The sequence below is a fragment of the Paralichthys olivaceus genome, chromosome 11 (genome assembly GCF_024713975.1).
Source record: "Paralichthys olivaceus isolate ysfri-2021 chromosome 11, ASM2471397v2, whole genome shotgun sequence".
NCBI lineage: Eukaryota > Metazoa > Chordata > Actinopteri > Pleuronectiformes > Paralichthyidae > Paralichthys > Paralichthys olivaceus.
In genome coordinates this window covers 21,368,303-21,382,500 of record NC_091103.1, presented here as the reverse complement: position 1 = coordinate 21,382,500, position 14,198 = coordinate 21,368,303, and the positions used below count along the sequence as shown (strand labels likewise).

At 39.6% G+C, this 14,198-nt stretch overlaps 1 protein-coding gene across 1 annotated transcript; it reads left to right on the top strand.

Moving 5' to 3' along the window:
* Positions 1 to 371: 371 nt before the first annotated feature.
* LOC109630358 (integrin-linked protein kinase) lies at positions 372 to 13,932 on the top strand. The gene is made up of 13 exons (XM_020088522.2): positions 372 to 510; positions 1,875 to 2,123; positions 7,673 to 7,838; positions 8,886 to 8,981; positions 9,096 to 9,192; positions 9,304 to 9,387; positions 9,488 to 9,573; positions 9,689 to 9,798; positions 10,044 to 10,171; positions 10,379 to 10,500; positions 10,643 to 10,742; positions 12,109 to 12,239; positions 12,393 to 13,932. Exons 2-13 carry the CDS (start codon positions 2,035 to 2,037, stop codon positions 12,540 to 12,542), a joined length of 1,359 nt encoding a protein of 452 aa, XP_019944081.1. The 5' UTR covers positions 372 to 510; positions 1,875 to 2,034; the 3' UTR covers positions 12,543 to 13,932.
* Positions 13,933 to 14,198: the final 266 nt, after the last annotated feature.

The window sequence follows — 14,198 nt, the reverse complement described above, 5'->3', positions numbered from 1 at the left end:
GTCTGCAGCCAGGTACTCTTGCTGTTTACTGACACTGTGTGTCAGACACTGTTGTTTTTATTTTACTTTGATCATTTTATACACCCGTCTAGTCAGAGAAGAGAATTATGAGACACTAAGTCATAATAATGAGACACTAAGAAAGTGATAAAAATGGGATAGTAAGTCATAATAATCAGATAGTAAGTCATAATAATGGGATACTAAGTCATAGTAATGATATAGTAAGTGATATTTTGGGAAGGTTTCTCATTATATTGACTCACAGGATCTTTATGTTTGCTTCCATAATTGTGAATTATGAAAGAATTAGCTTTTTTAAAAACATGACCTGGGGCCGTGAATATTTGGAACCTCCTGCAGTTCTTCGGGCGGCCTGCAGGGAGCGGGGACGCACGTAGGTTGGCAGTGAGGGTGTGGACGTCGCCCACAGTCACTTGTGGAGATAACGTAACGCTGCTAATAACTTGTGCTCTGAGCTCGTTACACTGAACCAGACCAACACATCCGGTAGGTTTAATGTCTATTCTATGTATCTCACCCTTTCCCCTGCTTACACTTCGCAGCCAGCGCCGGAAGAGCCATTCTCAGTCAGTATGCGTCAAATGAAACAGAGACACTGTTGGCGGCGTCAGTTTAGGTTGTTAGCTTGTTAGCAAAAAAACCTGCCTGTGGCTCCTGTAGTCAACCAGAGGAAGCTGGTGTATCTGTGGATACATTACAGTTATATATATTATACAGACTCCAGTTTAGTCACGTGTGTGATATGCCTCTGGAGCTGGAGAGATCAGCAGCGGACCTAAAGGAGCTGATCCTCTGTTAGCCCCGGATAGCAGTGCAGCTAGCCGGGCTGCTGCTGGTAACTGTGACCGATGAGCTCATCTGTGCGAGTCCAGCTTGTTGCAGTGTTTATGTTGACTGCTTGAGGAATGAATGGAAATCAACCAAACATGGACCCATTCTGTGTGAGCTGTGGATTTATGATGTGTTGACCTGACCTGCGGTTGTAGTTTGCTCAATAGCTGCTGTGCACATTTTAAACATGCTTCCTGTCTCTGCACTGTGTCCCCTCACTCATGGGTGTTGTAATTAAACCAAAATTGTGTTTCTTTCTCGTGCCTTAGTTGTTAATCCCTCTGTCTCATTCTGTTTACTTCCGTTATGTCTTGCACTTGTGATTTTCATGTAGCCAACTAATACATTTATTACAGTTCACGCTGTGTGAAACGTTAAGGATGAATGTTTGTTTTTCACCCTGCATTCTCCTCATATCTACTGTGTTTATTAAGGTCAAATCAGAATGTAAACCATCACTAAATCTCTTTTCAATAAAGGCCAAAAATGGGCAGAATATTCTTTTAAAATGTCCTAAAGCTCAGGGTGATATCTTCAACTAGTTTATTTTGTCTGTCCAATAGTTCAAAAACCGAAGGCATAGAAGGCAGTGGAGAGCTAAGGCTGAAGAGGATGATTTATATTTTTACTTATTTCTGACATAATGTATGGATTGCTTAAGAAAACTTACAGATACACATTCTAATGATAAAACAGTTGTTGATAATAAGGAATCTTACAAATGAACATGACACCAGAGAAAAATACACTGGTAAAACTCTGGTGTACTGGGTGACAGTCATGGCCAAGTGTTGTGAGTCACAATGCTGTAATCTGCATACCCACCCAGTATTACTGTGGAGAAGATTACTCAATACATGGTTTTCTTCTTTTAGTTTGTACAAGAGGATCGACTGTGAGAGGATCAGCTACAGTGTTAAAACCAGTTACCTCTTTTAATGTTGTGAAAAAAAGTGTACCTGGCTACAGAAAAGTGTTTTAACAGCAGCTTTCCTGTTTTTTTGTCCTCTTTTTGTCAGGGTTGTTGAAGAGCAGTTGAGCATTTGACTGGGTCCCTCACTGTCCCAGATGAGGGACTGATGCTGGCCAGGACTCTCCTCAACCCTTTGGGCCAATTGTTCACTACTTCATCTACTCCTAAGGGTGCATCTTAGTATAAGGAAGCACACCCCAGTCAAAATGGATGACATCTTCACGCAGTGCCGGGAAGGCAATGCAGTCGCAGTTCGTTTATGGTTGGACAATACAGAGAATGACCTCAACCAAGGGTGAGTCGAGGTTTATTAATTTATCTATTCTCTTGACAGTGGGATGTAAATAGTATCCATAATTTTCCAAATCAATTGTATCCAGATGGTAATCTCATAAAAATATGTAATGAAAAATTTGCCATGCCAAAATAGCACATATTTATTATCCTCTTTGACAAAATTTCTATACAGATTAAGTCATGTAGACGATTTTGTACTACTACTGCTCCTGACTTGCCACAACATGACTCTGTGATGCTGGATGACGTGAATCAGACCTTCAACTTCATCAGCTACACTGCATTTCCTTTGCTTCCTTTAAATGTTGCATTGTGCAGGCAGAGATCCCGCGACCAGAATAATTCAAAAGCGTGATGTTAACAGGAAACATGCAGAGATGGTAGAGTTAGTCACGCTTGGTGTTGTTGCAAATTCAGGCTCCACAGAGCCTGACATCTGTGAGGATTTGTGTAAGAAAAGTTGCTGAGAATATGACAGGCTTCTGTAAGATTTGACATGTTTACCTCGCAAAGTATTTGTCTGATAGTTTCAGATAACCAGTCAGTCCTGAGATTCTTTTGTATCCTCAGTTGACTCTGAAAGAAAAAAAACTTAGCATATAGGCTGTCACCAGACAGGTTCTGATGACCACCCAGAAAGCTTGTCTGTTGGACTCTTCTAGATTTAGACAATTGGTATTTGTTTTTAGAGCAAACAACGATGGGAGTAGTGAATCAAATTCTTCTTTTCAGCTTTGTTGTTTTAGGCATTTTTGATTCTTATCTTGACTTCAATGTTGTGGTTTTCGCTGTGAAACAATTATAATATGCAGTTTGCAAGTAGTAACCAGCTCATGCAAGATGCCAAAGTCAGATTTTATTTCCATTTTGAATCCTAACAATTTGTGCAGATATATTTAAAATATGTATTGACTTCTTGTTTGCTCTGCTTTTCTTTGTATTTGTTTCTTTTTTCTCAGTGTTGTGAGACTTCTTAATTACATTAAGCTAGTGTGGGAGCATGCATCCCGACATGTGACTTGCCCATTAGCTAATTACATGTCAAGTTCCCTTTTCTGGTTGATATATCTCAGCCAGTGGGTGGAACAGAATTATTCCAGACTTTTAATTTCCCTGCAGATCCCCTTTATACATTCTAGGAAACCCACTTTATCCTAGTATATCCGACCCTCTTGAATATTTTCTGTACTGCTGCTGGGTGACAGTGTGTTTGCACTGATGTAACTCCCAGTGGTAGTGGAATGCTGCTACTCCTTACAAGGAGTAACACACATGCCTTAAGGGAACCATTTACCACCTACCAAAACAGGGGGAGGAGAATATTGCAGTGTATGTGAGAGGGGGGGGGGGGATTTTTTCTCTAAAGAGGAATGCACAGTAAGCCATAGCACATCACATCACATCCCCTCCTCCACTGATGTCTTTCTGGTATTTATCTCCCAAAGGTATTCGATATCTCCGCTCATTTCCTTTTCAACACTTCCTCAATGTTTTCAAAGAGTTAATTGCAAAGTTTAAAATCCTGCCAAATATTTACAGTGCAGTCATCGTCCGGTTATCCGGTCTTCTCTGAATATTAATGTCTCAAGCTCAAATGGAAATACTGTCTGAGCTTCAGCCTCTCAGATGTATAGACTCTATAATACATTTATTCATACATTTAAGTTTTTACAATGATCAGAAAATTGTCCAAAACCATTTCCTTGAGCTTGTCATGGAAAATGTTCAATAAAACATTGGGAATAAAAAAGAAACCCCACTGGCCATTACAAAGTATTAATTGTGGTAATAGTTGGTATATTAATTGATGATTAAAATAATTGTTTGTCATGGCCCTTTCTGTTAAGAAAACCGAGTTTATTGCAACTTGATTATGAGGCCTTTTGCCCAATCTCCTCTCCTCAGTGCCACATTCTTTGGTCTCATACGGAGGACCTAGCTCTCTGCTCTTTTTGTTTTCTTTGGCTGTATGTATGTTAAAATCCCTACACATGTGTGAGCAATAATTTAAGCCAGCTATACTTCCCTTTCTGCCACTGACTGTAGCTATGTTCACAAGACAAATAATCAGGTTAAGTACACGTTTTGATTGAAAAATGTACTTTAAAAAATACTCAACACACTCTTCCAAAATACTTACAATCACTCTAGAGCTGCAACAATATTTTATCTTTGTTCTTACATTATAACAAAGACAACATTTTGGGGTTTTGAACTGTTGGGTCTGCAAAACAACCAAAACAATGGCATTGATGGGCTTTTTTCAGTTTTCTGATGTTATATACCTAAACAATTAGAAAAATGATCAGCAGACTAATCTATAATGAAAACATCAATTTCATATCATCCAAAACCACTCTGCATTTAACAACATTCAATTACAGTCTACTCAAGCGTAGTGTATGTATTGTCTATGGTCTTCTACAGTACTGGACTGGTAGTGGTCAACATAGATATTGGTAGCAATTTGTCAGCTTCCGTCCGATCTTCTCATTTACAGTATTGATCCATGATTGTAGAACAGCTCCATCGACTTGACGAGAGAGAAAAAATCTTACAGAAGGAAAAACATTGTTCCATCAACTATTTCAATGACATCACAAGTGACTTCTCAATACAAAGTTTGAGAGAACTGGTTTATTGTATTTCTGTTGAGGTTCTTTTTTATTTCTCAGACGTTTATGTGAATGAATTTTCCCTCAGCTTGGGTCTGTTATATGACCTGGTGGGGATGTTAGGCCAGACACATACAGGGTGCAGACAGGGGCGCTTCCTCTGGCTTTTCCGTCTGCTAAACTGAGCTCTGTTGGCAGGTGGAAATGCCTGAAATAAATTACCACAGCCAGAGTGGAGGGGGTGCACAGAGAAAACCCTGGCACTCAAGTGCCTTTGGGTTGTGTGGATGAAGCCAGCTTAAAGGGACCATCAACCCCTAAAAAGTGTCCCTGAATAGAAATGCACTTAGAAACCAGAGGGCTGAGCCTCACCACAAAAGCAAACAGTTTGGTGGACTGGTGCTGCCTGCTTTAGCAAATAATCATCAATCAATTAGACGATGAAATTCATCAGATGATGTGAAAATACCAGATAAGATATCATGTTTGCTGTGAGTAACTGAGTATTGGATAAATTGGAATACTCTGAGGAATACTGTAATCAGTTTTTGTGCTGTGACAGTGAAGCTCTTCTCCAAAACCAGTGAGGAAAATGTTATTGAATTAGGCTCGTTTTATTTTTCCGAACACTAGACTGCTTTAGTGTAATTTATCCTGCCACAGTTTCATAATGAACCGGAAAAATAATTTACACTGTAATAATATAAAAGTTCTCAAATGTAGTGTTTGCTCTCTCCCTCCCCCTCTTTATCTCTCACTCTGCCATTGTTGGACTGGCCATCATGGGCACTGGGAGAAATCCCACTGCATCTGTCGTCTGTCATAAAGTGTTTTGTCATCATTGGCAGACAGAACTTGGTAGCTTGTAAATTAGCTCTGTGTGTTCCCACACTGTCCATGCAGTTCTCACAGGGCAATGGAACACCGGACACAGAAAACCCATAAATTCATAGGAGCGAGCCTGTGGGGAGTTTTTGTCTCATAAGCGTTAGCTAATTAGTTTTTAGGATTTGTCCTTTTGGTCTGGGAGGAAATTGCTCTGGGAGCAGATGTGGTGTGACTGCAGTAGGTCACTTAGATGCACAAATAACTGTGTGTTGTGGGACTGAGGGTCTCTGTGGGGCTCTTGATGCTGTTTAGAGTCGAGCTCTGCAGGATGTGTGAATACAAGCCAGTGAATTGGTGGTGGGGGGGCAGAGGGTTCAAATTCCTGCAGATTCATAATACTCCCTCAGTTCACAGATTGCATTATTATGCTGTCTGCCCACTCATATTTTCAGAAAAGTACCAAACTTTATTGACAAAAGGGTTGTGCACTGTCTTTGCAGAAAGAATGAAGGACCCGTAGAATAGGTAATGGAGAATAGATACTGGTATATCACCAGTACAGTCCAGCTGTTTTATTGATACAAAGAGGGAAGGAGAGGATAGGGTTAAATATGAAGACAGGGGGAGCAGAGACTCTACAGAGAAAGAAAACTTTGTATTAGAGGAAAAGGTGACCGCAGCCATGGAGAGAGGGCAGAGAAATCACACACAATCACACACAGCAGCAGCCAGAGTGTGTGCGTGCGCAGCACTGCTGAAGGAGGTCTCACTGGCCTTTATAAGGACAGTAGCTAATGCTCGCCCTACTGTTTTTTCCTGATTGACACTGACACTCAGCTCTTGCTGCATCTTTATCGCTCTGTCTTTATCTTGTTTTCCCTGAAGAGTTGCACCATTTGTCACTCTGCCATGCAATGAAGGCCACTGTCCTACATGTTTCATTGCTAGTGTCACTGAGACAAAGATGAGTGATGAGTGCCAGTGGCCTGTTAGCTGTTTCTTGCACCAACTTCCTTTTTAGAGGGAGAAAATTACAGAAGTACAAATAAAATTCTTCTTAACTCACGCCCATAGCTCAGTGAAGAAACAACTTAGTGTTTTATGTTCAGATAAATGAACTCAGTTGCAAGTTTATTTGGTGCAACTAGCTAAAACTAATGGAGTCTAATGTAACAGTACTTGTAAACTGCACCTTCATAAAGGTTATAATGTTCTGTTTGAGTCAACTAAATGATCATTTTTGTGGTTATAGTTAAAAGTTCTGTTAAATTATATATCATTGGACAAAATACTGAAAACCCCTCTCTGTTCAACATGGCAGACTTTAACAGCAGCATAACTCTAAATGCCAAAAAGGAAATTAAAATAAAACTAAGGGGTAAGAGTTACTTTGTGTCTGCTCTGTTAGATTGTACTGGATACATTTTAGATAGTTGCACCAAATATTCTTGCAACTTCAAGTATTTTAAAGTTTTTATCAATTGGGGTATTCTTTAAAGCTTACAGGCTGTATACTCTGAATTTGGGCCCAAACCAAAGAGCTAATTGAGCGGATTCATACAGTTACGACACAATTACACTTGTAAAATACTCAGGATGTCGTTCACTAGTAGATTGACTTTTCTGCACTTGTAAGGCCTAATGCAATCGTCAACTGATGACATCTCCAGAGCTGATAAATTCTCTGTCTCTTTAAACCTTGTGGTAACACTCATCCACTGGCTGTCCTAAGCAACCGATGATCTACAAAGCAGGCCAGGATGTAAAATTAATACAGCTTTCTGTTTCCACTTTTAAAAATGTTAAGGGGAACTGTGAAAAATCTGGAAGACCATTTTCAGACTGAACTGCATGTCTTCTGGGCAGAAATGAAAAGTAACCCCCCCCCCTTACTGCAGAGAACTGCAGGAGACAGGAGTGGTGGTATACATGAGTAAACTTCATGTGGATAACTGAGAGGTTGAAGTTTCTGGTGTACATTTCACTCCCTTTAGTCGTACTTTGTAACTTTTTCTGTCTGTTTGTTCGGAAGTTATTATAGTTCCTTGCTGTGCTTAAGGTTTTTGTTTAGCCTGTGCTCAACATGAATGCTCCTCTCTCGTAGAGATGACCACGGCTTCAGCCCTCTCCACTGGGCCTGTAGAGAAGGACGCTCCAGTGTGGTGGACATGCTTATCATGAGAGGAGCTCGCATTAACGTCATGAACCGTGGAGATGACACACCTCTTCATCTTGCCGCCAGCCATGGGCATCGAGACATTGTGGGAAAGGTGAGGCTTATGTTAACACTGAGGCACCATTAAAACAAATCTTCCTTCCTAGTTGTTTTATTCTTCCTTTTTCTGATGATTGACACAACACAAGCTACACAACCTGATGTAGCCTTAAACACTATCTATGGTTTATTTTCTGAATTACAATGTGAGTGTTATATTTGTTTGAATATATCCTATATTGAGGGTTTTAAAACCTTCACTAATCACTTACAGATTTTCAAATTTCACTTGAATATGTCTCTTTCAGTTTGCCTGATAAACACAGGATATTATGAATCCTAAACTGATGTCATCTGAACAGCAGTTACACAAACAAAGGTCTTGTCTGTTCTTGCAGTACTACCATCAGCATTTTTGATTAAAGGTAGGGCTAACTAGTTTCGTTCTTGTCGAGGAAAAGTGGCTGCAAGTATGATATATAAAATCTACTGCTCTACTGCATTACATTTTAGATCTAATTCTCTGAAATCTACTGCACTTGTTTAGAGAAGAACAATGGATTTATGATTTACCTAAAAATAAGTTAAATCTTTATTTATTTGGTTATTTATTTAGATGCGTTGCCCGTTTTTAAGAGACATCTCATGTTTAATGGTTTGTTATCCACTGGTTTCATTTTGGAGATGCAACATACAGTTTGTCATGTGACAATGTAGTTGTCAATTTTATGAAGTAGGGTGTTTCAAGCAGTTGTAGTTGGTAAAAAGGAGAAACAAAAAGTGATCTGTTAAGAATTGAGTTTATTAAAAGGCATACATTTTTGTCGATGAAGGAAATATAAAGACGATCTGTATGTGAGTGCTTTACACAGCACCGTTGCCACGATGTGAGGATTCTGCTGCAGTGTCTGATTTAGAATAGCTGCCAGGCAGCAATTGAGTTTAATATTAGTCGTGTCTCAATACCTCTGGTATGTGTCCACAGACAAGAAATACCTCCATGATTTTTCTTGGCAGCATTAACTCTCATCTCTGTATACAGCCCAAACAAGATCTGACCGGCCTTGTTTTGTAAATAATCATTGGATTCTCTTTCTTTTAGCTGATCCAGTGCAAAGCAGACACAAATGCAGCCAATGAGCATGGGAACACACCACTGCATTATGCCTGCTTCTGGGGCCAAGACCAAGTGGCTGAGGTTAGTGCACCCCCTAGTGGTGTGTCAGAAGAGGCTTCTCTTATTCATCATGTCAATTCCCATCAAGATAACCATTAACAAATGTCACTGAAACCACTCTTTATTCCTTCCCAGGACCTGGTGACTAACGGGGCACAGGTGAGCATCTGTAACAAATATGGGGAAACACCCATGGACAAAGCCAAACCTCACCTACGTGAACTCCTCAGAGGTATTCCAACTACACATAACAGCAATTAATTCCAGGAGTTTCAGTACCAGCCATTCATGATTCTGTTTTATGGCTCTGTGTTGAATTTTTTCTAATTTCTCTATCAAACAGAAAAGGCTGAGAAAATGGGACAGAACATGGCTAAAATTCCTTTCAAGGATACATTCTGGAAGGGCACCACCAGAACACGACCCCGTGAGTCTCAGTTTTTCTGTCAACGTGGTGGTCTACATACATAATGGAGTCTGGATCTGAGCTCCAACTTATGATATTTGTCTCGATCTTGTGTTTTCAGGCAATGGCACTTTGAACAAACATGCAGGTGTCGACTACAAACAGCTTCATTTCATTGCTAAACTAAATGAGAACCAATCAGGAGAGGTAATATATTCATGTCTTCAGTGTTTTATTGTACTGAATATTCATGCAGAACTGCTGATTATTACTTAAAGGTACATGTCATTTACTCCAATTTGTCTGTGTATCTTGTCTGCAGTTGTGGCAGGGACGCTGGCAAGGGAATGAAATTATTGTTAAGCTGCTAAAAGTCCGCGACTGGACCACAAGGAAAAGCAGAGACTTTAATGAGGAGTATCCCAAACTCAGGTAATTATTTAATCCTGTCTTATTACAACGTTTATGTGCTGTGCTTTGGTTGTGTTCACTCATTTGTCTGTTTGCATTGTGCTGAACCAAAATGTATGTATTATTTATTTTGGGGGGGTGTTGCATCTCACACAAGTCGTCTGTTTATGTCAAATCCTCTGTGGATTTGCCTCTTTTTGTCTGTCTGTCTGTCTGTCTGTCTCTCTGTCTCTCTCCTGTGTCCGTCCTTCTGGGCTCCATCCCAGGATATTTTCCCACCCGAATGTCCTACCCATGTTGGGAGCATGTCAGTCTCCTCCCGCCCCTCACCCCATCATCATCACACACTGGATGCCTTATGGCTCCCTCTACAACGTGCTGCATGAAGGCACCAGTGAGTACTTTGCTCCGGTCACAAACTCTGTACTTGTCACCGGTTTCTGTGGTTTGCGGGGATTTGTGAGTTTTTTGCATTTAGGTATTTGTCATTATGTTTCCATCACTTTTTGAACAGCAGGACATTTGGCTGTCAATCTGTTATGTGGTGAAAGCTCCAAGTGGCTGATATTATGTTATTATTTGCTCCTACTCCTGCCATCAGACTTTGTGGTGGACCAGACGCAGGCGGTGAAGTTTGCTCTGGACATTGCTTGCGGAATGGCCTTCTTACATACACTTGACCCCATGATCCCTCGCCACTATCTCAACAGCAAAAGTGTTATGGTAAGAGAAAGTTGTGATTTTCAGCAACAGAATTTATCCAGTTGTTTTGCATAAAAGACCTATAAAAATAAAGTGTATTGCCCAAGAAGATGTCTGTTACACTTAAAAATGACATCTCACTCAGTGTTTCTTGTTTTCACAGATAGATGAAGACATGACAGCCAGGATAAGCATGGCAGATGTCAAGTTCTCCTTCCAGTGTCCTGGCAGGATGTACTCGCCTGCATGGGTAGCCCCTGAGGGTAGGCATCACTCATACAGCACAGATCTAAAGTGACAGCAGAAGCCACACAAGCTTGTGCGTGAATGATGGATACAGGCTTCTCTCAACTGTCTCTGAGCTAAATGTAATAGGCAGCAGATTTTTCCTTGAGATACAGTGAAACTCAAGCAAGATGGAAACATAAACTGGTTATGAAATGTGAAAATAACCAGGGAGCTTTTGTTGCAGTGAGGTTTTAATTTTACAGAAGAGTGCGTGGCTCATGGTGTCTCTGGCTGGATATAAGAGAGATGATGCCTACAGTTGCCATAGAAACAGCCTCCATATTTTGTAGGTATAGTGGGTGGTGAACCGTGAAACTGAGAGCACAGTGTTGCTGTTGATAAGGTACAAATATATAAATTTGGATAAGGAAAAGAATCTTAACTCATCATTGTAACTTTTACAACTTGGAATTTAACAGATGGAAAGACAATGTTCAATAATGTTGTTAAATAATTGAAGTAAATTATTACATTTTACAGTTAAATAATATATGCAGTAATTTTTAATCCTCAGTATAATGTAGATTTGAATCATAGCTACATATCCATCATGGTTTATTTGAATTTATTTTTGTTTAATGCAAATTATCGAAACTTGAATGCACAGCTCTTCAAAACAGTTGTCACTAGAATGGCACTCAGCAAAGTGCCCAACAGTCCCCTTAAAGGTACGGTGTGTAGAATTTTGGGATATCTAGTGGTGAAGTTGCATGTTGCAGCTGAACACCCCTCACCTCAACCTCTCCTTCCAAACATGAAAAAGAACCCGTATTAGCCTTCAGTTGTTATAAAAACTCAAAAGGTGTTTAGTTTGTCCAGTCTGGACTAATGTAAAATACACAGCGGCCTCCGTAGAGAGGGTCCCCTCCATGTAAATATAAAGTATTTGAATATAAAGGGCCTTAAAACTACAATTCATATAATTTAGATGAAACGAACTAGTGAAAACATCATGAGAATTATTCTACATAAAATTTCTGCCAATAGATCGCTTTCACCTAAATCTTACACACTGGACCTTTAAATTCAATCAAGCTACACCATATTGCACTTTCTTATCAGTCCCCTAAATTATGTCAGTTTTTCTTCATTAAGATCCATGAATTATTCCCTTGAAAAAAACGCATTGTAGATTTGTCCAGATCCAGGCCAAATTATAATCAGACTGCAATGAAAACAGTTTGTATTTTTCCACATCCAATGTGCACACTTAAAGGTGTTGACTTTACAATCAACTGTGCCTCAATACAAGGGCTTTTTGTAGAAAGTAGACAGACTGTTGATAGTCTGTTGTGTGTTCGCTCCATGTAACTTTGATCATTTTTCGTTTGTGGTTCCCAGCCCTGCAGAAGAAACCAGAAGATATCAACCGTCGGTCAGCAGACATGTGGAGCTTTGCTATCCTGCTGTGGGAGCTGGTGACCAGAGAGGTTCCATATGCTGACCTGTCCAACATGGAAATTGGCATGAAGGTTGGTTGAACTGTAGCTCATTAGATAAACCAGCTCAGTAGAAATAGTTTGCAGGCAAGACTGAGAAAAATTAAGAACTATCATTAGTACGTTTAATTTACTATCTGTCTACAAATGTAACAGTATCTAATTTCTGTCTGTTTGGGCCTTCAGGTTTCCTTGGAGGGTTTGAGGCCCACTATCCCCCCTGGCATCTCACCACACATTTGCAAGCTCATGAAGATATGCATGAATGAAGACCCAGCTAAGAGGCCTAAATTTGACATGATTGTGCCAATTCTGGAAAAAATGCAGGACAAGTAAAAAAATCTCCCCTGCCATCCTGTACTGAAGCAATGAATTGCTGGATATCTTCCTCCAGATATCACTCAAGATGTGATGGTTTGGTGCTTACCGGTATTGCCTTAAACTCTTCTGTCTAATGTTGCATTCAACGCCTCTATAGCTTCTGAGATGAATCCAGCAACAATCACTACTTTTATATTGTTTTCTTTTTTTTTTTCAATGTGTATTCTCATTTTTGTCACTGATCTGCTGAAGCTATATACACAGGAGCTTGATATTGCCTGTTCGTCTTTTAAACTGTAATCATGTGGACTGAGTACAATCCTATTTAAGTGACTGAATAACCTGTGGAGGTCAGCATGACAGTTTGCTGCATTGTTTCAGAGGATTCAGGCCTTATTTTATCTGGACTTTAAAATGTCACCCTCTCCAGTAACTGCTCCTTTTGTAATAAAAGTAAAGAAATAACAAATTAACCCAAAGCTTGTCTTGTTGGGGAAGTTCTCTGTTTGTTGTGTTGGGAACAAACTGTATTCGCCTGGGGCAAGCATGTCAGTTGTCTGAAACCAGTAATAAGAAAATGTTTATGAATTAGTGAGCGTTGCCCATGAGGATTGTGCCATTAAGCTTGGCTGTGCAGTGATGTGTTGAGCTTGGCCTGTGTTGAGCGTTGGTCCTTGACTGTATCCTATCAAAACTGGTTGTACAATCCTTTGTTAAGTTTTCATTTCAGAACAGTAAAAATGTCAGTGTCTGTTGTTGCAATCATGGGGGGGATTATGCATTACAACACCGCTGCTTTTCTGTTGATAATTGTAATTTACTAGATTACTCAAACATTCTTCTGTAATCTAGCTCAAATTTGTAAACTCTGTTTTATTATGATTTGAAGACTGTTAGCTGTACTAGCAAAAAAGTAACATCAGCCTTTTTCTCGATGTCCTGAAGGGTTTTCACTTCACTTAAGACTTATTTTCATGTTGAATACGTGTACTATCACGTGTTTAAATACTGCACCGGACTGTAAGTTACTCATGGATGTCTTAGGTACAGATTGAATATGTTTTGGTGTCAAGAATGGGTAATGCCTTTTCTCCTAATTTTGTGGCTACATCAGGAGCTGCTGCCAACCGAGGGTGGCAGGGGCATTATGGGTGTGATATTAATATCTTGCAAACTGTTGAGTTGTTTACTCATTTGTTTTTATTATGTTGGGCCTCCATAGTACTTCTGAATTTATATATATCTCATATGGGTTGTCCCCTGTACCTGTATTGTTTCTGTGCCTCCACCAGCTTGCTCGTTTGTGCCGAATATCACAGGTTGAAGCCAAAATCAAGAATGACTTATACAAATGTATGTATTTATATATAAGTATATTAAAAAGGAAAAGTATGGGAAACCTGAATGTGTGGATTTTTAGTGGGAACTGGACAATGTTTGGGGAAAAGTTTACACTTTCTATGAGATGTGATACAACAGCATTAAAAAAGCTAAATCTCTATCATATCAATAATATTAACTGCTGATATTTAGCTTAGTGTGGTAGTATCATTATGTGACTTTCTTGTAGGTATTAAATTACCAACAGTTAAGTCAAACATTTCAATTAGAAATATCAAAGATGTTTACTAGCTGAAATTAGTGATCCTGTAATCAGGGACTAATGTGAAT

Coding starts and splice junctions, on each gene's coding strand:
- LOC109630358 (XM_020088522.2), top strand. CDS start 2,035: ATGGATGACATCTTCACGCAGTGCCGGGAAGGCAATGCAGTCGCAGTT. Junction 9,388..9,487: donor CACCACCAGAACACGACCCC/GTGAGTCTCAGT, acceptor TTGTGTTTTCAG/GCAATGGCACTTTGAACAAA. Junction 9,799..10,043: donor GAGGAGTATCCCAAACTCAG/GTAATTATTTAA, acceptor GCTCCATCCCAG/GATATTTTCCCACCCGAATG.